The 25845-nt window shown below is 46.8% G+C and overlaps 1 protein-coding gene across 1 annotated transcript in view; it reads left to right on the forward strand.

The window, feature by feature from the left end:
• LOC119972800 (collagen alpha-1(XXII) chain-like) overlaps positions 1 to 5316 on the forward strand; it is a 68177-nt gene extending 62861 nt beyond the window's left edge. The window contains exons 26-28 of the mRNA XM_038810216.1: positions 3524 to 3614; positions 3729 to 3806; positions 4810 to 5316. Coding sequence (XP_038666144.1) covers positions 3524 to 3614; positions 3729 to 3806; positions 4810 to 5006 — 366 coding nt within the window. The 3' untranslated portion in view covers positions 5007 to 5316. The remainder of the gene's footprint in view (positions 1 to 3523; positions 3615 to 3728; positions 3807 to 4809) is intronic.
• Positions 5317 to 25845: the final 20529 nt, after the last annotated feature.

Consider the following 25845-nt stretch of genomic DNA (forward strand, 5'->3'; position numbering starts at 1 on the left):
ATTGCCAAACTAAATCGCTTGCTATACCCACAGCTCTGGTTTTGGAAATGCTGAGAGGAATGAATAATGTAGGTGCAACCAAGTTTTTTCACTTGGTTCATGAACATAGAATCATAGAATTTACAGTGCAGAAGGAGGCCATTCGGCCCATCACGTCTGCACTGGCTCTTGGAAAGACCACCCCACTTAAGCCCACACCTCCACCCTATCCCCGTAACCCAGTCACCCCATCTAACCTAAGGGCAATTTATCACGGCCAATCCGCCTAGCCTGCACACCTTTGGACTGTGGGAGGAAACCGGAGCACCCGGAGGAAACCCACGCAGACACGGGGAGAACGTGCAGACTCCACACAGACAGTGACCCAGCGGGGAATCGAACCTGAGTCCCTGGAGCTGTGAAGCAACTGTGCTAGCCACTGTGTTACCGTGCCTCCCTTTTTGAAGACACAAACAGCACACTGTACGTAGAAGCACATAGAAGTGAGAATATCAAACTAATGTTCATCTGGTGCCACAACCCTCACCCACGCCTTTGCCCTCCCGAGTTTACCATCCCAATGTCTTCCAGGCTGGCTTTCCATCTTTCATCCTCCATAAACTTAAGCGCATCCAGAACTCTGCTCCCATTCATCCATGACCAGGGGCTGGTTTAGCTCACTCGGCTAAATCGCTGGCTTTTAAAGCAGACCAAGCAGGCCAGCAGCACGGTTCGATTCCCGTACCAGCCTCCCCGGACAGGCGCCGGAATGTGGCGACTAGGGGCTTTTCACAGTAACTTCATTGAAGCCTACTCGTGACAATAAGCGATTCTCATTTAATTTTTTCATTTTCATTACCCTTGTGGTGGGTGACCTACATTGGTTCCTGGCTGAGCACCGCCTCAGTCTTTATATTTTCAGTCTTCTTTTTCAATCCCTCCGCTGTCTTGCCTCCCTCACTACTGCTGTAGCCACCGCCAGCCCTGCAACCATTCAGGATCCGTGCGCGCCTCCAATTCAGGCCCCTTGCGCAACCTCGATTTTAATTGCTTCACCATCGGCAGCTGTGCTTTCAGTTTCATTGGTGCCAAGCTCTCGGCTGCCCGCTCTGAACCTTTCTGCCTTTATTTCCTCCTTTTGAGGTGGTCCTGAAAACCTACCTCTTAGTCTGGCCTAATGCCACTCTGTGGTTCAGAGTCATCACATTTTGTTTGATAATGTTACTTTGAAGAACCATTGAATGACTCACTTTGTTAACGGTGCTGTGCCAACGTAGGTTGATGCTTTAGCAAGATTTGAGGTTTGGCCCAGACAATGGAAAAAGCATAGACAAGGGAATTGAAACTGTGTTCATTAATGTTCATTCATGAATTGACCCTTACAGCTTTCAGTCATGCATTACCATAGAATTTACAGTGCAGATGGAGGCCATTTGGCCCGTCAAATCTGTATTCGCCCTTGGAAAGAGCACCCGACTTAATCCCACCCCTCCAACCTATCCCCGTAATCCAGTAGCCCCATTTAAACCTTTGGACACTAAGGGGCAATTTAGCGTGGCCAATCCACCTAGCCTGCACATTTTTGGACTGTGGGAGGAAACCGGAGCACCCAGAGGAAACCCAAGCGGACATGGGAAGAGTGTGCAAACACCACGCAGTCACCGGAGGCCGGAATTGAACCAGGGACCCTGGAGCTGTGAGGCAGCAGTGCGAACCACTGTGCTACCGTGCCACCCATATTCAGTGCTGGGTAATGTGAATCATGCCCACTGGCTGGCTGACTGCTCTAAAGTAAACTTTATGTGCCGTGTTTTTGTAAAGGAGACGGATATCAGGAGTTGGGAAAGTTCAATTGAGGAGACCCCTGCCCGGCATATTTTCGTTCCAGGGAGGCATCCGCGGGAATGGAGTTGAGTCAGCCACTAGAGGCAGGCCAGAGGCAGTATTGCAGGCTGGCAGACTAGAACAGCTGTTTCACCAGCCCAGTTGTAATATCGCATGTCAGGCCCCTCAAACCCTCACTCCCTCCCCACGCTCCCCATCCACCCACATGACCCCCTCATAAGTCCCATGCCCCCATCCCCTGTCATATACCACATGTTTCTCCCATGCCCCCATCTCCTGTTATATACCACATGTTGGTCCCATGCCCCCCTTGCATCCTCCATACCCACTCTCATAGTATCCACTATGTATAGAACCAATGAGCCGTTGGCAAGGGAAGAAAGTGGCTGGTAAACCAAAGGCCCAGACTAATGTTCTGAGTGTCTTGTTATGCTCTTGGCGTATCCTTTATATATGGGTTGGTGTAATGTCACCAGAGGTAGTGTCACCTCTGTGTGTATCGTGAATTCCCATTGGTCGTGTCCTATCTTACTGACCTATTGGTTGAGTGTCTGTGTGTCATGTCTCTGGTGCTCCTGCTCCCTCTAGTATCTAGCTAGTCTACGTGTACTTACATGAACCCCTTGTGTATCTACAGTGATGCATATCACCACACTGAGGACGTGGGTTCACTTTGCACCACGGCAGTTGGTGGAGTTTGGATTCAATTAATAAAAATATGGAATTAAAAGCTAGTCTCAGTAATGGAGACTATGAAATCATTGTCAGTTGTTGTAAAATCCCATCTGATTCAATACTCTTTCCAGATCCAAGGAAGTGTCCCGTGGGAATGTAAAGGATACAAAGGTTTATTTAAACGTTGAATGAACACTCTATACACTCCCACTCCCCCAAGAGACTCCCGCCACCCAGGCCAAGGTTTTATGTCCAGGTTTGATCTCGGCTAACGAGGGAGCTCCACCCCCTCAGCGGGGTAACTCTTATTCCTTGAGCGTCATGGGGAACCTAATTGGTCCCGTCTCGTGGATCTGATGTAGGGTTATAACAGGAAGGAAACCTGCCAGCCTTACCCGGTCTGCCTCAGGCAACTCCAGACCCTTAGTAATGTGGTTGACTCTTAACTGACCTCTGAAATGGCCTAGCAGCCCATTCAGTCCAAGGGCAATTAGGGATGGGCAATAAATGCTGTCCTTGCCAGTGATACCCACATACCATGACAGAATTTTAAAAGAAGTCTTTGAAATAATCCTGAAACTGACATAGTATTCAGAGGTTTTGGAAAGACCCTTTGAAAAAATGGCACAGTTTATAGCCTCGTAGAAGTGCCAATAAACCACAGACAGAAAGTTTTATCCATTTTGGATCTCTTAAGCTTGTGTAAGTAAAGTAAACACGCAGGATTTGTTGTGCTCATCACAAGAGGGTGCTCCATATCAGAAACTCTATAATACACCGGATTGAAGCTCAGTTTATTTTCTGGCTTAACGTTGCACGTTGATGCTCTATTGGACATCATTGGACATGGACTAAATCATGACTGGCTTCCTTTTCGGGTGTGGAGCCTCCTTTGGGAAGGGTTTTAAAATTAAGTTCAGTACACAAATGTAATTACTGCAAGAATTCTTCCGAAGCTATGTTTTAGAAATAGCTATATATATTTTTTTAAGACTTTAAAAAATAATACGTCATTTCTCAACAGGGTGAATCTGGTATCGCAGGAGATCCGGGTAAACCTGGGCCAAGGGGTAGAGAAGGATTAGCCGGATCAATGGGTGCTCCTGGAGAGAGAGGTAATTTTTTTGCTTGATTGTACGCTAGAGCTGCATTTGGACCCTCTCCGCACAGAACCATCCTTGGCAGTGTTAATTGTTGCTGTTTGTAACTATCGTTCTTCTGTACTTTAGGAAATAAAGGTGAAAAAGGTGTAGAAGGAGTGCAAGGGGTTGGACTTCCTGGAACAGAAGGACTACAAGGACCTAGAGGTTCATTCTGTTATACTTCATTGTGCTTTACTGATGAGTAATGTGTGCGAATCTGCCTAATTTCCCATTAATTTGGACAAATTGTGGGAACACTAAACACTGGGCTTTATATCCCAATCCAAATCAGATTTAACAGACCAGCATTGTCTTTGTGTAAAACACTGGCAACTCTATTGTTGTTTCAGGGAGAAGAGCCAAAGGGGTGCCCAGTGTTTCCATGACAAACACACTCTCAAAATCCTCGTCAATCCTCCACATGTGATTATATTGTGTAAAACAAAATCGATATAATGTTACCAAAGCAGGAAAGTGGTATCCCTTTAAGACAATTTTTAAAAAAAAACACACTCGCAGATATTCATGGCCAATGAAGGAGGATTTTCCCTCCACCTGCAAACTTCCTTCAGACATCAATCTATTACTTTTGATTTTGAACATTTTAACGTAATACATCAAGACCTCAAATGCAGAAGTGGAGCTCTAACTGAACTGAAGACATCAATCACTTACACCTGGAAGGAATGTGTCGAAGGAGCAAAGTAAAATGAAGCCCTAGTTCCCTCTATAATTTGACTTAAGTAAGGGAGGGGTATTGAGAGGGGAGGTATGGAGAGGGGAAGGGGGGGAGTTCTTTTTTGGCAGAGATTTTTCTTCTGGTTCGTTGGACTTCTGGATTGATTCAGGAGAAATCAGATTCATATTCATTCTGTGGCAAATAAACTGTTTTGTTTGAATCTGTGGACGACAGGGGAGGAGACAGTGGTGCTGCATCAGTGGACACATTAGCGCCTCGTGCTGAATATTTATAGACGTCAACACACTTCAGGCATTGGCGAAATCTGCACATTTTTCACGCACCGCTCCCCCGAATTCACGATGCCTATCAGGTTCCAGATCAAGTCGGCTTCAAAGAACCAGTGCAAGGCTTTTATTTTTACTTGTGAGGGTGTTTTAGTTTTCACAGCGAAATGGAAGTAACCTCCTCTCTCATTCTATCCTTCAGGATATCCGGGACATCCAGGTTCTGCCGAAGAAGGGAAGCCAGGTCCACAGGGCCCAGTGGGATACAGTGGGCCTTCAGGTCGGCCAGGGCTGTCTGGCGAACCAGGGGTCCCAGGAATTTGTAAAACAGGCGACTGCGGAACCCATGCTGCTGCTCTTCAGGCCCAGTATGGACTTCTAAAAGGACCAAATTATTAGTGTTCATGGCCTGGAATAAAAATGAAAGGTGAGATAGTGAGATAGCAGGAACTGACCTGAGAAATGAGACACTTAATTTTATAACTTATACCCTTACATTCCCCAGTAAAATATACATTGTTGGAGTTGACAATGAATGGTTTTGATAGCTGTTTTCTTTAAGAATCAAGGTCGTATCACAACAATAAAATTGTGCTTAATAATTATTCTCCAAATTACATGTTTATGGAAATAGCTAGTCAGATTTCTCCCCATAATATATTCTGGCCTTTATTCTCATTAGGACATTTTTAGGTGATTTTTTATTTTACTGGCAGCTTAAAATCCCAGTTTATTTTTTTTTCCAGATGTATTCAGATCTTTTTATGAATAAAAAGAACATAATTGAAGGAAATTTTAATCTCCAATTGCTCAGGGAAAGAAGCAAACGGCTTCAAAAACAAATCATAATAAATAAATGTCCACCCATAATTATTAATATAGTTCACGGCACCACTTTTTGAGAGCTCTTGATCGCTCTCACTTAAAGTCCTACAATCAGATGTTCACAAACGTCTTTGGTTCTGATCCCTGTTCAGATTTACAATTTATTTTTTGGCACTCATAGACAAAGTTTATTTTCCAACTACCAAATTACACATAGGTAACTATGGGCGGGATTTAACTAATTGGGAACAAAGTCCCATAGCCAGCGCGTATAGCCGCATGTTTTCCCGGTGCTCGTGGTCCTGAAAAACACAACGCTATAAAACCCGGGTTAGATAAGGGAGCCTCAGCTGGGACTGCACAGCCGAGGCCACAGATAGCACATTTTGTGAGCGGAAGATCTCCACTCTCCGGACCACCGCACTCCCCCCAACACACACACAGGGCACCCCCGGCCTGATCGCACTGTGCAGAAAATTCCAGCTTTACACCTTGGCAGTGCCAGGCTGCCACCCATGTGGCACTGCATACAACACTATCAGGGTGCCAGCCTCACAGTGTGTGGTGGTATGAATGGGAGCACTGCCATTGGTGCAGAGCATTGGTTTCCCATTGGCTCTGGCTGGTCATGTGCCTCTCGTCTGATTGGCTGGGACTAGTCATGTGACTGCTCACCAATTGGTCGAGAGGCAAGTAGACCCCGCCTCCGAGGCGGGGTATAAGTACCCAGAATTCCCGGCGGTCGGCCTTTCTCTGTAGTCGACCACCGGGCTAATGTCTAGCTGATTAAAGCCTAAGTTTGGACCTTCATCGTGCCTCGCGTCCAATTGATGGTACATCACAGTGCCAGGGTTCCCAGGTGGCACCAGCAGTGCCAGCATACCACCCTGCCCAAAGGGCGTGCACCTGAGGGCCTCCAATCCCCTGGGAGATTCCCACAAGTGCCATTCCATCCGGTCTCCATTTGTGGAGACCAGCACTGAATGGCGATCAGCCAAGGTCTCTGAGGCAAAGGGGATTGACCCCAATGCCTCGGGTTCCGAGAGAATGTGCACATTAAAGTAAGACTAGCTGTTTACTTTAATATGCAGATTTGTCAAAAAGTGATTGCACTGCAATGTTTCATGAGATTACGATAGATCTCGTGAGGTGCTGTGAGCTAGGTAGAGCCCGGGAACAAGGTCTCCCGGCTTCTATCGGCCACAGCGAGCTGCTTCTCTGGCAGTGTGGCCGTTCAATCTCGCCCTTTCTGTCTATAATAATGTTTCACTTACCATTAATGCAATGGACGAGCATACATCCTCATTGGAGCATTAGCAGGAAGTAAAGTCGCCATAGTCCCAGATGACCCTTTGCTGCTTTCCCCTTTGAGGGTGAGAGCTGACTGTGGGGATTTAACCGGAGGATCACGACACCTCAGGCGAGCAGCGATGTTGAGAAGGCGGGGCCTTCTTGAATAACCTCAGCAGGTACGGGAATGGAACCCACGCTGCTGGCCTTGCTCTGCATCACAAACCAGCTGTCCAGCCAACTGAGCTAAACCCTTTCTCCCAAACCGCGGAATGTCCCACTCGGTCAGCAGCCCCTTTTCCCAACCCCCTAGTCCCACTCACTCACTCAGTAGCCCCTCATCTGTAACCTGCTACCCCCTCGCTAACACACTCAATCAGAAGCCCACTCAGTCCTCTGTGAGGAGGCACCAGGAGGGTGATCAGGCAGGACATGTCCTCCCAGCAACCACCTGCGGGGTGAAGCAGCTGCACCTCCCACTGGGTCAGTATTTGGGCCGGCAGTTGTTGCTCTCGCGTTACCGCCACGCCGGTGCTCGCCTGCTGTCTCTCTCCTTTCCATTACTCCGCCAATCAGCGGATGTTTCTCTCTCATGCTTTCAGTCAATAGGCACAACTGCAACTCAGCAATTAGCCTGGCAGCAGCAAGTGCAGGAGACAAACACCCTGGGATAGGAGGAGCAGGAAGGTGAGTGGCAGAACATTAGCCTGAGCACCAGAACCTATTGCACTTGGGAATGCTGAGACTACAGAGGGGGGGTCAGAGGTCAGACATAATTTCTCCTTCCTGAAAATCCACTATCACACAAAAAAGAGAAAAGTCCCCCCCCCCCCCCTCCCCCGGCAGAGGTATCTGCCGTACCCCCCAGGGGTGCACATACCCAACCCCACCTTGACAACCACTCTTCAAGATAGCCGTTTTTTAAATTAAAAAACTTTTAGAAACTCTATTTACTGTTGTGGCCCTTGCTAATTATCTGCCACTATGATGTTGATCTATTTAAAAATGACTGAAGATAATGTAAAAGTGAACTATTGTGATTTTGATTATAATAAAAAACATGCCTTGGTGTGTGACCTGAGTCAGCCTATTATTGATGGCCTCACTTTCCAGGGGAATAAGGGTATAGTAATTGCACCTGTACACGTCTGCCGTTGCCTCAGACCATTTTAGAATCGGAAGACTGACATTTGATGTCACAGTGGTAGTGTGTCTACCTCTGCGTCGGAAGCTCCCGGTTCAAGTCCCACATCAGGAATTGATGTTCATGGAAGGTGTGCTGAAAACATTCTTAGAAATATAACAAAGCCCTCCCGCCACCCCGGTGCCCAAATCGGAGATGATTGTTTCCCTAGACGCTCAAAGCGCATTTGATTGGGTGGAGTGGGGATATCTCTTTGAGATTCTTGGGAAGTTTGAATTTGGCAAAGGTTTATATCCTGGATTTGTTTATTGCATGGGGCCCTCACTGCTTGTATTTGCATGAATGCTTTGAATTCCGGCTACTTTCCACCGAATAGGGGGCACGAGGCAGGGTTGTCCTTTGTCTCCGCTCCTGTTTGCTTTGGCAATAGAACCATTTGTCACAGCGCTTATACCTTCCAGTAAGTGGAGGGGGATAAATCGGGGCAGAGTGGAGCATTGGGCTTCCTTGTATGCAGATGACCCGCTCCTTTATATTACAGAGCCAGTATCCACTATGGATGAGATAATGCAGATGCTTGGGAGTTTTGTCTCCTTCCTTGGGTATAAGTTGAATTTGGGTAAGAGTGCACACTTCCCGGTTAACCCCTTGGGAAGGGGAGCCCTATCTGTGGATGTTACCTTTTCACCTTGCCAGACCTGGCTTTCATTATTTGGGAATCCAGGTTGCCCATGATTGGACCTCGCTTCATAAATTAATTGATACTAGTCTGGTTGATGGGGTCAAAACTGATATAAAGTTGGAATAACCTCCCCCTGTCCTTGGTGGGTAGGGTCCAGAATATTTAGATGAATGTGCTCCTGAACTTTTTTTTCTTTTTCAATGTCCCCTCACTTTTCTCCCCAAGCCCTTCTTTGTCAAAGTTAATAAATTAGTATCCTCATTTATTTGGGCGGGTAAGACCCCAAGGATCTTGGCTTGACCCAATTTTATTTTATTTTCTTATTGGGCAGCCAATATTGAGAAGGTACTAGGGTGGTTTAGTGATCCGGGTTGCATATGGGGGCAGGTGAGTTCCTGTGAGTTGGTGCATTTGTAACCACATTGCTGCCATACTCTCCGTCAAGAGTTTCCTCGAATTCGGTAGTGGTGTCTACACCGAGAATCTGGAAGCTGTTCAGGCAGCATTTTAAACTTAATTCCATGTCTTTGCTGGCCCCTATCTGCAATAATCACCTCTTTTCGCCAGCGGGTTTAGACTCGACGTTTACATCACAAGAAGGGAAGGGTTTGGAGACTTGTTTGTGAAGGGAAGTTTTGCCAGAATTAAGGAGCTGTTGGAGATATTTCAATTCTCTGGTTCCAATCTGTTTACATACTTTCAGATTTGCGATTTTTCGAGCAAGCCTTTCCCTGTGGCACCACCTTCCTCCCAGTTGAGGAGGTGTTTGTCTTTGACCTGGTCTGGTGGGGGGATTATTTTGCATCTATACAGCCAGATCCTATCAGCGGAGTCGACTCCGCTGGATGAGGTAAAGGTGAAATGGGAGGGTGAATTGGGTCCTATTTTGGATGGTGAGGTATGGTGAGAGGTTCTTAATAATAATAATAATAATCTTTATTAGTGTCTCAAGTAGGTTTACATTAACACTGCAATGAAGCCACTGTGAAAAAACCCTAGTCACCACATTCCGCCGCCTGCTCGGGTACACGGAGGGAGAATTCAGGATGTCCTATTCACCTAACAGCACATCTTTCAGGACTTGTGGGAGGAAACCGGAGCACCCGGAGGAAACCCACGCAGGCACGGGGAGAACATACAGACTCCGCACAGACAGTGAACCAAACCGGGAATCAAACCTGGGTCCCTGGCGCTGTGAGGCAGTAGCGCTAATCACTGTGCCACCATTCTTCACAGGGTCAACCCCCTGTCCTCTTATGCTTGACTTGGTCTGACCCAATTGAAGGAGGTGCACAGGGATCATCTGACCAAGGCGAACATGAGCGGTTTTTTTTCTGGGGTGGAGGACAGGTGTTAGAATTGTTCTCAAGGGCCGGCTAACCACACTCATATGTTTTGGTCTTGTCCCAAGTTAGTAATCTTTGGGTCTCTTTCTTCAACACCATGTCAGAGATACTCAATGTCGATTTGGATCCATTTCTGCTGGTGGCTATTTTGGAGGTATCGGACTCGCTGGTGCTGCAGATGGGGGTGAGGGCAGATGTCCTTAGTTTTGCCTCATTAATCGCCAGGAGATGAGTTCTGCTTGGGTGGAGAAATCCTACCCTGCCCAGAGTCTTGGTTAGGTGACCTCTTGTTGTTCTTGCATTTGGAGAGGTCAAGTACACCAACAGGGGGTCAGTAGAAGTGTTCTACCTAAGACGGCAGCCACTCATTTCCTTTTATGAAGAGTTAGTTGTTAAGGGTTTACTTTAGGATTGGGGGATTAAGTTAATTTGTGCTTTTGATTGTCGTGTTCTTTGTCATTGTAACTTGAATTAATTGTTTTATATTATTTTGTTTCGAATGAAAAATTTTCAATAAACAGATTTTTTAAAAAAAGCTAAAGACATTTAATTGACTGTCCATCACTGATATTGAGTTTGGAGAATTGTTCTTTGAAGACTCTGATTGGATACGGCCTCCTACTGACAGCCTTGCTCCCCTCCTCCCTCCTCATGCAACGTGTCATTTTCTATGTCCCCTCCGATGTTCTCCCTATTACCTGGTAGGTCACGAGGGGGTGCAACCTACCAGACCCATGCCTGGGAGCAAGTGATCTGAACAGAACCCTTGAAGTCAGGACCAAGTCCATAACAACACAAACCACCAAACATCTCTACAAACTCAGCAAGAGCCAGTATTAACCTGGCAAGTGGTTGATGATCCCTTTAAATAGCATTGATGAGGGTATCCTTCCTACGACTGACTGTATGTCCAGCTGTACCAAGTTCAGAGAGGGTGTTAGCAGGAGTGTTGACCAAGAAGACAACGCTGATATCAATTCAATATTGTGCCAAGATTGACACCATGATCTACCTGCTCTGCATATGTCCAGGCACTGTTCACTGTGCACCAGCTAACGCCCACTCCAGTGTAGCATGTGGCATGATTTTCCCCAACAGGTGCATTCATACCGCAGACAGCATTTTGCAATTCTAAGGGCATTCATAACAGCCAAAATGCACACTATCAAACCCAACTTTTTTACGTGTTAGAGGGGGTGATTTGTGTTGTTTATTCAGGTCAAGTCAGGTTGGTTGGGGCAAAGCATTGTTCGGAGAATGGGACTAAACAGGCATGCAAATCCAATAACTAGTCTGGCACCACCCCACACCAACGCAGCATCAGATAAAATTGACCAGGTAAATTATTTCTTTTCAATTTTATTCAATTAAAATTGATACATGGCACATTCTACAAAATGTCTAGTTTTTGGACAACTGGATGTGATAGACTGTACTGTAGTTTTTTTATTACTTGTTGCGGATGTCAGCCCAACAGTGCAGGAATAGAAGATTATTATATATTTTGTGCACAAGGAAATTAACCTGTTTGCATTGTGAAGAATGTAGAGGTAGGCTTAAGCAATCTATAATTATACTATTATAGCTATAGAGGTATATAGATATAATTGGGTTTAATTTAGTGTTTTTGTGTAGGAAAGGGTAAAATTCTAGCTAGATTCATGTTAAACAATGGTGTTTTCATGTATGTGGGAGGTTCGATTTCAGTTGAAACCAGATTAAAAATTGATTAAATTGACGAGAGAAATGATAGAAATTGGAAGCAGTTGTAAGTTTGGTGTCCTTATTTCCAACCTTTGGCAATAGTAATATTTGGTTGAAGACTGAGTCCCTGAATTTTGTGTAGAAGTTTGGATGCTGCGGCAATTCAAGACAAAGGAAATACTGAAAGAAGAGTTGGATACTTGGAGACAAAGGGCGGGATTCTCCAACCCCCCGCCGGGATGGAGAATCACCGAGGGGCGGCGTGAATCCCGCCCCCGCCGGCTGCCGAATTCTCCGGTGCCGGGGTTTTGGCGGGGGAGGGAATCGCGTCCCGCCGGTCGGCGGCCGCTGGCAGCGGGCCCCTCCCCGGCGATTCTCCGGCCCACGATGGGCTGAGCGGCTGCCCGTTCTGGTTCACGCCACTCCTTGGAGCCGGGACCGCCCGCCCCGCCGGGTGAGAGAATCCTGCCCAAAGTCTTTCTAAAACAGTGAAGAGGAAGCCTTGTTTGAAGGGATAGTTTGAAAACCTGGAGGTGGATCCTTGATGTAAATATCCGAGAGAAAGCATTGTTTGGAAGTAGATTTCAAAGTGTGTCTGCTTGAGAGTAGAATTTGGAAACACTTGCGTGACAATCATCGGGGGAGGGGGGAATTTGAGGAGCAATCAACAGGAGATTGATTGAGTAGCATCTGCCACTGGATTTCAGAATAGGGTATTATCCTTGAAATCTATGCACATTTGTGAAGATAAGTGGGAATGAAGGAGTATTGTATTATAGTCAACCTTTTCATGTTTAATAAATGTTTTTTTCTTGTTGCTATAAATTAATTGTCTATCCTGTGCCTCTGTTCCTCCATGTGTTCTAACACAAAGTAAAATGATACGATCTTCTGAACTGAGTTCCATCCTGGGACCTTCCCGTCCAGTAGTAATACCAACTGAGATCGTAATAGCATTGTAAGTGAGCAATGTGTTACAAGCAAACACCTCAATTTCCTGTGTTGCCTATGGCAATGGGCCTTGCCTTACTCCCAATGTGCAATTGGAAATGATGGACAATGTCCCAATGATTTTTTTTGTATGGGTTAGCAATGGACATTCGCTCGGAAAATACACTGTTATCTGATCCAATAAAGTACATGTTCGGCATGAGCTGCAAACGGTACAGCACCAAATCAACATATTGGGTCAGATTATCCGGCCAGTGTCTACATCGCTCACATTTACGCTGCCCACGGAGATTGCTGTGACCTGACCTTTTCAGGATTTTACAGCTGGGATCAGACGCTTCAATGGGTTCGCGCAGCCATCCACGCAGAAGACCATACAGTGCAGGAAAGGATGGACAAAGACTTTTCACAACATTAGCTGCCATATACTAGTTAACCATCGAGTTATTAACCAGCTATTAACACGTGTAATAATTACAGGGTAAGTATGCAGCCAAGTACCAGGTATCTGCCCCAAGTCTCTGGCACCGAGTGCGGTGTCGCGACATTCGTGGAGGGTCTCGGGCAGAGGAAATCAGCCCATCGCAAGTTTAAATCTCCAGGGCAACTTCAACGTATGTGTATGCATCAAGACTTCCAAAGGGTCCTTATATGCATCTCCCAATTTAGGTCCAATCTGCAAAGATCTGCATAGTGGAGTATTTGGACCGATTTACACTATGAAATGGTACAATTTTAAAACATCAACAGTGCCAGATTTATTAAACAAAATTACATGTCAGAGGAGTTTCTAATTTTTTTTACATTATCTCTCTATACTCCCTCAGAGACATACCTTACACATTTGGAAGAACTGACTCGAAAGTCGAACAGAATTTAACAAGGAATAAAATTAAAACCAGAAAGACTGAAGGATAGAATGCAGTGAATTTAATGTTTGAAGCAGAGAATTTGTTGGTCTGCTGCAGAGGTGAATTGCTCTTGCAGAGTCTGCAAACACACACAATGGGGCAAATGGCTTCCTTTGCTGTAACTATTCTCTGATTTCTATGCTGCACAACCGACCATCATGAGACAATAGTCCTTCCCACCAGCTATATAGCCAGTCGCTCGGAGGAGGAGAGAAAGCCAGACAGTCCCTTTTTACTGGTAACTACATGCCCCATTCTCCATTCGCCAACCAACCCATGTCTTGCCCTCCCTCTATCACTGACTATCACAGCACCCGTTTTGCCACAATGCAAAAATAAAATCTACACAAATCTCAATTAAGTCTGGGTAAATCGAGAGCGGGTGAATGAATAAGTGGCTGAATGGCTGAGTGGGCAAATTGATGGGTGGGGGAGTGGTCATTGACTGAGTGGGCAAATGGATAGGTGGGGGAGTGGGCAAAGGGCCATACTCTGTATGTGTAGATGGTCTGGCCCATGCTCTCTATATAGTATACAAATGACCAGACCTATGCATTGAATGTATCAACATCCAAGTGTGTGAATTGCAACCATGCTCTTGACTCTGTAAAAGTCTACTCACCACCTCCTTATAAGAAAATCCCTCCATATCCAGGATCAATCTAGTGAACCTTCTCTGCACTGCCTCCAATGGCAGTATACCTTTCCTTAGATATGGAGACCCAAAACAGTTCACAGTATTCCAGGTGTGATCTAACTACTACCAAAACTTCCCTATTTTTATACTCCTTTCTCTTATACCCTGCCTTATATGCTCCCTTATTACACTGCCATTCTCTCTGACATTAACTAACCGAGCATCAACAGCTTAGAGCTGGGACTTCCTTGCCTCATAAAACTCAGCTCCTCACTGGATCTACTCTTTCTGATCCATTCCTGAGGTGGTGTCGGCTTTTGGCTTTGTGGCTTTCTTGGTCTGGCTCAGGTGAAACCAGGTGCGAGCCGGAATTCCATGCTCGGATAAATGAAAAAGCAGAATTTGTGTTGGGGTTCACAAGTATTTGGATGTCTCTCTACATAAACCTCAGAAACGCACATCAAGAATTAAGAAGGCCTTTTCGCCGTGCCAAATGTAACTTTTGTTGTCTGGGAATGCGGGTGGCCCACGATTGGGCCTCGCTCCATAAATGAAATTGCGCTGGTCTGGTGAATGGGGTGAAATCTGACTTGCAGAAGTGAGATAACCTCCCCCTAACCTTGGCAGGCAGGGTTCAGACTAATCAAATGAATGTCCTCTCGAGGTTTTTATTTCTTTTTCAATGTCTCCCCACTTTCCTCACCAAATCCTTATTTATCAGAGTTAATAAACTATTGTCCTCTATTATTTGGGCGGGCAAGACTGCAAGGATCCGGACAGTGTTCCTCCATTGAGGGGGGTGGACGACAGGTGTGAGCGGTGTTCTGGGGGGCCAGCTAACCACACCCATATGTTCAGGTCGCTCCCCAAATTATTAGGTTTCCGGATCTCCTGCTTCAACACCATGTCAGGGATTCTTATGCCAAACTGGAGCCTTGCCTGTTGGTGGCCATTTTCCGGGTATCGGACTCGCTGCTGTTGCAGATGGCGGTGAAAGCAAATGTCCTCGCTTTTGCCTTTTTAACAGCCCGGAAGCGGGTTCTGCTTGGGTGGACGTCTCCTACTCCGCCCAGTGCCATGGCCTGGTTGCATGGCCTCATGGAGTTCCCACATTTGGAGATGGTCAAGTATATGCCATTAGGGAGTCGGTAAGGGTTCTACTTACAGCAGCCATTCATTTCCTTTTTTAAAGAGTTAGTCACCGTCAGTTGTTAAGGGGGTTTAGTTTCATATTGGGGGGGGTTAAGATTGGATGTATTTTTGATTATTGTCTGTCCTCTTTTTACAGTGCAACTTGAAGCATCTGTTTTATAAAATATAATTATGTTGTCTTATTATCATGAAATTATTTTCAATAAAAATGTTTTTTTTTAAATTAGGAAGGCCAATGGTACATAGGGGCTGGTTTAGCACAGGACTAAATCGCTGGCTTTGAAAGCAGACCAAGGCAGGCCAACAGCACGGTTCAATTCCCGTACCAGCCGCCTCGAACAGGCGCCGGAATGTGGCGACTAGGGGCTTTTCACAGTAACTTTATTTGAAGCCTACTTGTGACAATAAGCGATTTTTATTTCATTTTTATCCTTTATTACATAAAAATGGCAATTTAGGAGTACAGGAGTCGTTTATGTATTAAAGTAATACAGTGGAACGTCACGTGATGTTCAGTGACATCAGCAGAGTATTTGCACGGGCTTATAGTTCGCCATCTTGTACTGTAAGAGCAACATCTCCTAATAAACCCTGCACCGTGTTTTCAGAGAAGCTAAAGCGTGGTCTCTGTTCCTTTCTCCTTGCGGTGATTAGAGAAATATAACAGAGTCTTGTCACAATTATATATGATGTGGAAATGCCGGCGTTGGACTGGGGTGAGCACAGTAAGAAGTCTTACAACACCAGGTTAAAGTCCAACAGGTTTGTTTGGAATCACTAGCTTTCGGAGGGTAGCTCCTTCATCAGGTGGCTCACCTGTTGGACTTTAACCTGGTGTTATAAGACTTCTTACAATTATATATGGCCTCGGTGTACTGATTGATGCCTGGAGTACTGTGTACAGTTTAAATTTCCTTACCTAAGGAAACTATACTTGTCTTCCAGGGAAGGAAGGTTCACTAGGCTAATACTTGAAACAAGGGGGTTGTCCAATGAGAAGAGGTTGAGTAGACTAGGCCTGCATTCTTTAGAACTTAGGGGAGTGAGAGGAGATACAATATCCACAAGGGGCTTGACAAGGCAGATGTGGGATGTTTCCGTTGGCTGACTAAATGCAGAAACGGGTGAATACTGTACTCTACGCCTCGATTCATTAAGCCAAGGATGTTGTATGCTTTAGTAACTGCTCTCTCATGTCTTCCCTCTGCTCCTGCATCCCATTCAGAATTGTGCACCTCCTTTGGAATTAAAGCAAGATCAGAGTGCCTTCCTCTCGATTTCCTTCCTTCACTCTTGATTTTCCCCAGCCTTGACCTCCTTTATTTTAAACAATTACCAGAGAAATTCAAATGATTTTCAAAGCTTTCAAACATTGAGCACTTGACCTCAAGGACAAAAGAGAAAGAAAAGGTTTGACCACCAGGTGGCAGTACATATTAACAGCTGCTCCTACACTAGATTTCGTATTCTATTCAGGGTTTACAAGAACATTATTGCCGAGACTGTGGGCTAGCAATTCAAAAGAAACTAAAGAGCATTCAGCAAGCCAGTGTTCCTTGGCAGCTGAACTAAACTCAGGTGACAGAAACCACACATTTCTGCATCAGTATTATTTTCAAGTTTAAGAATCCCATCTCCTTGAATAAAGTTTTTTTAAATATGTAAATGGTTAATTATTAATATTTTTTTACCTATTGTGCCCTGAATAATGATGAAGGGGAATAATGCTCACCTTTACTATAGAGTGCATCAAATTCTGGAGTTTGTATGTATCATAGAATTCCTACAGTGCAGAAATGGCCATTTGGCCCATCGGGTCTGCACTGACCCTCTGAAAGAGCACACGACCCAGGCCCAATTCCCCCGCCCTATCCCCGTAACTCCATGACCCTACCTAATCTGCGTACCTTTGACCCTAAGGGGCATGACCAATCCACTTAACTTACACATCTTTAGACTATGGGAGGAAACCAGAGCACCCGGAGGAAAACCACGCAGACAGGAGGAGAAAGTGCAAACTCTGGAATTGAACCTGGGTCCCTGGCGTTGTGAGGCAGCAGTGCTAACCACTGTGCTGGAGGCAGCGAAAAGTAGAGATCTGAAGTTGCAGTCTGAATTGCCGTGCTCCTTCAGAAGTTACCCTATAAGAGTGGGCATAGTTTAATTGCTGAGAACAGGCTGGAAGGTGGAGGGGGAACCCCTTTAATTGGGTTGGAAAGCAGGGTTTGGAGAGCTCGGTGCCTTCCAGATTCCGGCAGAGTGGCACAGTGATTAGCACCGCTGCCTCGCAGCGCCAGGGACCCTGATTTGGTTCCGGCCTTGGGTAACTGTCTGTGTGGAGTTTGTATGTTCTCCCCGTGTCTGTGTGGGTTTCCTCCGGGTGCTCCGGCTTCCTGCCAGAGTCCAAAGATGTGCACATTAGGTAGATTGGCCATGCTAAATTGCCCTTTAGTGTCCAGGGATGTGCAGGTTAGGTTATGCGATTATGGGGATAGGGTGGGGTGGACACGGGGGTGGTCCTGGGTAGAGTTCACTGTCAGAGGGTCTGTGCAGACTCAATGGGCTGAATGGCCTCCTTCTGCACTGTAGGGATTCTATGATTCCTTGATGATGTTTGGGGTGTGGAAGGTTTGATCCAGTATTCCTGGCTGGCGGCCAATTGAGGCCCTTCACGTGGCCAATTAATGGTCACTTAGGGGCTTCATCCCATGGCTGTTGCAGGTGGGGAGAGGGGCTAGAGGGTCGGCACCGTACATGACGGAGGGAGGGCCCTGTTCTGACTGGGCACCCTGCCTCCACCACTCTTAGACAATGGATTCTTGGGGCGGGGGGTCGGAGAATCGCCTGGGGCCGGCATCAATCCCGCCTCCACCGTGTCCCGAATTCTCCGCCACGCGAGATTCGGCGGGGTGGGAATCGCGGGGCGCCGGTCGGCGGGCCCCCCGCGGCGATTTTCCGGCCTGCGATGGGCCGAAGTCCCGCCGCTGACAGACCTCTCCCGCCGGTGTGGATTAAACCACCTACCTTACCGGCGGGATTGGTGGCACGGGCGGACGCCGGGGTCCTGGGGGGGGCGCGGGGCGATCTGACCTCGGGGGGTGCCCCCACGGTGGCCTGGCCTGCGATTGGGGCCCACCGATCAAGGTGGAAGAGACCCCCCCCGCCCCCCTGCGCATGCGCTGGGATGACGTCAGCAGCCGCTGATGCTCCGGCGCATGCGCGGACGTACGCCGGCCGACGAAGTCCTTTCGGCCCCGGCTGGCGTGGCGCCAAAGACCGTTTACGCCAGCCGGCGGGACGGGAAGCACTCCGGCGTGGGCCTAGCCCTTCAATGTGAGGGCTTGGCCCCTAAAGGTGAGGAGACATCCGCACCTTTGGGGCGGCCCAACGCCGGAGTGGTTCACACCACTCCGACACGCCGGGACCCCCCGACCCGCTGGGTGTGGGGGGAAATCCCGGCCCAGATCCTAACTATCTCAATGAGGAAAAACAGATTTTCCTCATATCACCTTTGCACCTTTTGCCAATCGCCTGGAATTTGTGCCTTCAGCTTCTCAGAACTTCCACCGGTAAGACTGGTTGCTCCCTGTCCACTCTGTCCAGTCCCCTCATGATTTTGAGCACCTCTATCAAATCCCCCCTCTCAACCTTAAGAAAGCCAAATACTCCGGATGCTGGGAATCTGAAACAGGAAACTCGGCAGGTGTGAGAGCAGCTATCAGGAGAGAACACAGACTTACCATTTCGGGTCATGGGCTCTGATGTCGAAACATTAACTCTGATAGATGCTGCCAGATCTGCTGAGTTTTTCCAGCGTCCTCTGTTCTTGTTCCTCTCCCAGCCTTCTCTTTTCCAACAAGAACCGTCCCAGCTTCTCCGGTCTACCTACTTATCAGAAGTTCCCCATTCCTGGAAATATTCTTGTGAATCTTCTTTGCACCCTCTCTAATGCATTCACATTTTCCCTAAAGTGTGGTGCCCCGAACCGGATGCAATACTCCAGCTGAGGGTGAACCGGTGTCTTATAAAAGGTTTATCATAACCTCCCTGCTTTTGTACTCTATGCCCCAATGAATGAAGCCTGGGATCATGTATACTTTATGAACCGTTTTCCCAATCTCTCCTTTCACCGTCAGTGATTTGTGCACATTTACCTCAAGGTCCCTCTGCTCTTGCACCCCAATTTATTTTATACCATCTCCCCACGCTCCTCCTGCCAAAATGAATCACGTCACACTTCTCTGTATTAAATTTTGTTTGCCATCTGCTCACCCGTTCCAGCAACCTGTCCATTTCGTTTTGAAGTTTAACATTCTCCTTCTCACAATTCACAGTACTTTCAAGTTGTCTGTAATTTTGAAATTGTGCTCCCTATACACCAATGGAAAAGCAAAGCTTCCAGATTCACACCCCGAGGAACTCCACTATAAACCTTACTTCAGTCTGAAAATCAATGGTTCATCATTACTCTCTGTTTCCTGTCACTCAGCCAATTTCATAGAATCATAGAATTTACAATGCTGAAGGAGGCCGTTCGGCCCATTGAGTCTGCACTGGCCCTTGGTAATACCATGCCTCAACCCTATCCCTGTAACCCCACCTAAACTTTTGGACACTAAGGGGCCATTTAGCGTGGCTAATCCACCTAACCTGCATATCTTTGGGCTGTGGGAGGAAACCGGAGCACCCGGAGGAAACCCACGCACACAGGGGGAGGACGTGCAGACTCCGCACAGACAGTCACCCAAGGCCGGAATTGAACCTGGGACCCTGGAGCTGTGAGGCAGCAGTGCTAACCACTGTTGCGACTGCCCCTTTGTTCAATGGACTCAGGCTTTACCCACAAGTCACTTGTGCGCTTTACTTCATGAATTCCTGCATGTCTGTAACACTTTGGGGGATTGACCAACCAATAAGCTTAATGGGCGGGATTCTCCCATGCCACGCCGTATGGGAGAATCGCCGTTTGCACCATTTTTTCCCGCGGCGCCCGTCCGACAACGGCAGGTGATTCTCCGAGGAGCGGGGAATCGGTGGCATTTGCATCAACGCGTTTGGCGGGCCGTTGTCCGCGGCTGGGCCGCCAATTCTCCGGCCTTGATGGGCCGAGCTTTCGCGCGGAAACAGCGAAGTCCCGCCGGCGCCGTTCACACCTGCTCGCAGCCGGCGGGAACTCTGCGTGTAGGGTGGGGGGGGGGGGGGGGGGAGCAGCCTGTGGGGCGGGGAAAAGCGCTCCTTCACTGAGGGGGGCCTCCGATGGGGTCTGGCCCACGATCGAGGCCCACCAATCGGCGGGGTGGCCTCTCCAGCCCCGGCCTATTTTATTACGCAGCCGGCCCCTTAACCCCTACGCCATGTTACGTTGAGTCCGGCGCGCTGAGGAAGTTCCCCACGCATTCGCGGGTTGGCGCAGCCCAACTGCACATGCTCGGGTTGGTGCGGCGCCCATTTGGCGGCGGGAAGGGAGGCTGGAGCGGTGTGTACCGCTCCAGCGCCATGCTGGCCCCCTCTGGGGGCCAGAATTGGTAGTGCCCCCGCCCGTTTCGCACCGTCATGAAACGCGACTGCGTTCACGACGGCGCGAACACTCTGTCTCCATTTCGGAGAATCGCGCCCCATGTATTAGGAATAGCTTGCTATGTTTAACTCCACATGTTTCCTTCATTTACTGAAAGATCTCACTCTCCTTTCACTTTTGGATTCGATTAAACATCTGTTTCCTCAGGTGATCAAATGTGGTTAGCTTTGCCTTAATAATAATAATCATCTTTATTAGTGTCACAAGTAGGCTTACATTAACACTGCAATGAAGTTACTGTGAAAAGCCCCTAGTCGCCACATTCCGGCGCCTGTTCGGGTACACAGAAGGAGAATTCAGAATGTCCAATTCACCTAACAGCACGTCTTTCGGGACTTGTGGGAGGAAACCGGAGCACCCGGAGGAAACCCACGCAGACACGGGGAGAATGTGCAGACTCCGCACAGACAGTCACCCAAGCCGGGAATCGAACCTGGGACCCTTTGCGCTGTGAAGCCACAGTGCTAACCACTGTGCTACCATGCCGCCCTTTCCAGTAGGCCACTCAGCTGCTGAGCTTGCTTCCCAGTAGCGCAAAATTAATTTGCTTGTCAGAAACACCACGGCATTTGCGCATAATTGATTCTCCCCGGTAGCTCGTGTTCTTTTTTCATTCTCCCCCCATAATTTCAGTGCAACGTGCACTTTGAAAGCTATTTTTCCTTTCAGTCCAGTGACTGCAATCTTGGATTTAGGTTCTAAGTGTATGGCCTTAGTGATACACGTTGGGATTGAAACTCAAATGTTAACAAGGGCAAGAGATATGGAGGAGTGCTGAGTCTGGGGAATTTTGAAAGAACTCTTGGTAAGTCGTATTTAATAAGGGTCACTTTGTACTTAACTGGCTTGACGGTCGAAAAGCTGTGATGTAATTTTGAGCAACTTAAAATCCCGATATGCTAATTGCTAGGATTGACAGTGTAAATTTAAAATAATTATAGTGTTGTTTTACATTTTTGCAGCTGATTATTTATTAGCTGGCCAGTAAATAAAGTTGAAAATACATTAAAGCTAATTTTCATGAATGGTGTTGGGCAAATCTTTTCAATTTAATCAGTGCTTTATTTAATGTATTAGGCTGTCTTAAAGTATTTCGGAACTGGAGGAGGCCATTTGTCGACTCGAGCTTTGTCGCTGAGTTATATCATGATTGATCTGAACTCAAACTCCTGCTTTTGGTCTATTTAGTAGACAGAGAGGAGTATGGAAAGGAGAGTCAAAACGAATGGTTTATTATTAACGTAAAGTACCGACACTGCTTAAAATAGCACCTATCTTTTATCATCGGTAAATTTGAATATACGATTTTCTATTCCATCATCTAAGCCCTTATTGAATACAGTGATCAGCTGAGGCCCCAACACAGTAATGTGTGGGGCACCTCTAGTCACATTCTACCAAGTAAAGTGCCTGCCCAATATCCCTACTCTCTGTCTCCAATTCTCAATCAACAAATTAATTTGCCTTCAGTTCCATGAGCTCCAACTTCAGCTAACATTCTCTTATCAGAAACTTATTTAATGCCATCTGCAAATCCATATAAATAGAACATAGAACATAGAACGATACAGCGCAGTACAGGCCCTTTGGCCCTCTATGTTGCACCGACATGGAAAAAAACTAAAGGCCATCTAACCTACACTATGCCCTTATCATCCATATGCTTATCCAATAAATTTTTTAATGCCCTCAATGTTGGCGAGTTCACTACTGTTGCAGGTAGGGCATTCCACGGCCTCACCACTCTTTGCGTAAAAAACCCACCTCTGACCTCTGTCCTATATCTATTACCCCTCAATTTAAGGCTGTGTCCCCTCGTGCTAGCCACCTCCATCCGCGGGAGAAGGCTCTCGCTGTCCACCCTATCTAACCCTCTGATCATTTTGTATGCCTCCATTAAGTCACCTCTTAACCTTCTTCTCTCTAACGAAAACAACCTCAAGTCCATCAGCCTTTCCTCATAAGATTTTCCCTCCATACCAGGCAACATCCTGGTAAATCTCCTCTGCACCCGTTCCAAAGCTTCCACGTCCTTCCTATAATGAGGCGACCAGAACTGTACGCAATACTCCAAATGCGGCCGTACTAGAGTTTTGTACAACTGCAACATGACCTCATGGCTCCGGAACTCAATCCCTCTACCAATAAAGGCCAACACACCATAGGCCTTCTTCACAACCCTATCAACCTGGGTGGCAACTTTCAGGGATCTATGTACATGGACACCGAGATCCCTCTGCTCATCCACACTACCAAGAATTTTACCATTAGCCAAATATTCTGCATTCCTGTTATTCTTTCCAAAGTGAATCACCTCACACTTCTCCACATTAAACTCCATTTGCCACCTCTCAGCCCAGCTCTGCAGCTTATCTATGTCCCTCTGTAACCTGCAACATCCTTCCGCACTGTCTACAACTCCACCGACTTTAGTGTCGTCTGCAAATTTACTCACCCATCCTTCTGCGCCCTCCTCTAGGTCATTTATAAAAATGACAAACAGCAACGGCCCCAGAACAGATCCTTGTGGTACGCCACTCGTAACTGAACTCCATTCTGAACATTTCCCATCAACTACCACTCTCTGTCTTCTTTCAACTAGCCAATTTCTGATCCACATCTCTAAATCACCCTCAATCCCCAGCCTCCGTATTTTCTGCAATAGCCGACCGTGGGGAACCTTATCAAACGCTTTACTGAAATCCATATACACCACATCAACTGCTCTACCCTCGTCTACCTGATCAGTCACCTTCTCAAAGAACTCGATAAGGTTTGTGAGGCATGACCTACCCTTCACAAAACCATGCTGACTATCCCTAATCATATTATTCCTATCTAGATGATTATAAATCGTATCTTTTATAATCCTCTCCAAGGCTTTACCCACCACAGACGTTAGGCTCACCGGCCTATAGTTACCGGGGTTATCTCTACTCCCCTTCTTGAACAAAGGGACCACATTTGCTATCCTCCAGTCCTCTGGCACTATTCCTGTAGCCAATGATGACATAAAAATCAAAGCCAAAGGCTCAGCAATCTCTTCCCTGGCTTCCCAGAGAATCCTAGGATAAATCCCATCCGGCCCCGGGGACTTATCTATTTTCACCTTGTCCAGAATTGCCAACACTTCTTCCCTACGCACCTCAATGCCATCTATTCTAATAGCCTGGGTCTCGGCATTCTCCTCCACAATATTATCTTTGGGGCACGTGGAATACGAGCTTCCCCACCCGTAGATGGAGGCCCACCCAGCTGGGGCGCGTAAGATCGAGCATAAAGGCCGGCCCGAACAGGGACCGACACACTGGTTGTCTGAACGGGACTATGCAGTGCAAATAGCTCACTGCTGTGGGCAGACTTTATGGTACCTTAATTAAATCTATGTTCCTCCTGGTCATCATAGAGAACATTGAGTAGTGGACTTGCATACATGTCTCGTTTTCATAGTATATCCCCAGATAGGTTTTTCAGCTCTTAGAACGGAGCCAGAAGAACATTTTTATTGTTTTACATTTCCTGGCAGTGGCATCATTTCCACTTGTCTGAATCACTTACTTTGCTAATCATGTTTGTTCAACCAAACACACTGGGGTGGGGGGAAACAGTGAAAAACATGTTGCATCATGAAAAGGCCGCCAATGGGTTAATCAGTAGAAACATTCCATGGAAACAATATTGGTACCAGAGAGTGGAATAAAACGGAGGGAATATGTTTGGTCCTGTTTCCTTGGCAGTGTTGCAGCTTATGGGCGATTGTCAATTGGCAGACCATGTTTGCTTTTGTTTCACATTTGAAAGGTTTTGACAGAGTAGCTAGTCTTTTTTTTACCGTCAGGAAGATGGGTAACCAGAAGATTAAGATTATTGTCAAAAGAAACAGAGGTGAGTCGGGGACAAAAATTTGATGCGTAATGAGTTATTATTCAGTAGTAACTTTTAAAGGGGATTGGATATATTCCTAAAAAGGGGGAAAATGCAGAGTTACGGGGAAAGGGCAGGGGGGTGGGACCAATTGCATAGTTCTTTCAAAGAGTTGAGCAAAAATGATGGGTCAAATGGCCATTTTCTGGCTGTATGACTCTACCACGTGCTCTGTAGAATACGATAATTCAAAGTATATGGAGTTATCTTACAAAAGTCACACTTCTGATGCCTATCAAGCTACAGTTTTGTACAAATGTTACCATACTATTAGTTAATGTTGCTGAGGTCTGTTCAAGATAATTGTGCTGAGGTGCGAAGAAAATGGGCTAAATTGCTTAGTGCATTGTGCAGAATGAAACAAAAAAGTTAGTGAGGTAAGTAAAAGTTATGAAGGGTGAATTGGACACACGGGAGGTGAGTATTACAGTAACTCTAGGGAGAGTCATTGAATAAGGAATTCCATCTATTTACAGAATGCAATGCCCCCTTCTAGTGATGGAGATAACCAGAAGGCTCATTCTATACCCTGGCTTTGCTTCATTCTCTAGCCAGGAAAATTGGAGCTGTAAAGAATCCTGAGCAGAGCATGGCTCCTGTCCCACACCGTGAAGCACAATCTTCCCAAGTTTCAGGTCGTGGGTCCAATCTGTAATCCAGCAACTGTGCGGGTGAAATTCCAGCACATGGGTTTTAATGTGAGGAAATGGGCGATCATTCAATTTGAAAGACAAATCTGAATATTTTATTAACGGTTATAAAGGGGCCTCACGGTAGCATGGTGGTTAGCATCAATGCTTCACAGCTCCAGGGTCCCAGGTTCGATTCCCGGCTGGGCCACTGTCTGTGTGGAGTCTGCACGTCCTCCCCGTGTGTGCGTGGGTTTCCTCCGGGTGCTCCGGTTTCCTTTCACAGTCCAAAGATGTGCGGGTTAGGTGGATTGGCCATGCTAAATTGCCCGTAGTGTAAGGTTAATGGGGGGATTGTTGGGTTACGGGTATACGGGTTACGTGAGTTTAAGTAGGGTGATCATTGCTCGGCACAAGATCGAGGGCCGAAGGGCCTGTTCTGTGCTGTACTGTTCTATGTTCTAA

This window comes from Scyliorhinus canicula, chromosome 10, assembly GCF_902713615.1.
Source record: "Scyliorhinus canicula chromosome 10, sScyCan1.1, whole genome shotgun sequence".
NCBI classification, from domain to species: domain Eukaryota; kingdom Metazoa; phylum Chordata; class Chondrichthyes; order Carcharhiniformes; family Scyliorhinidae; genus Scyliorhinus; species Scyliorhinus canicula.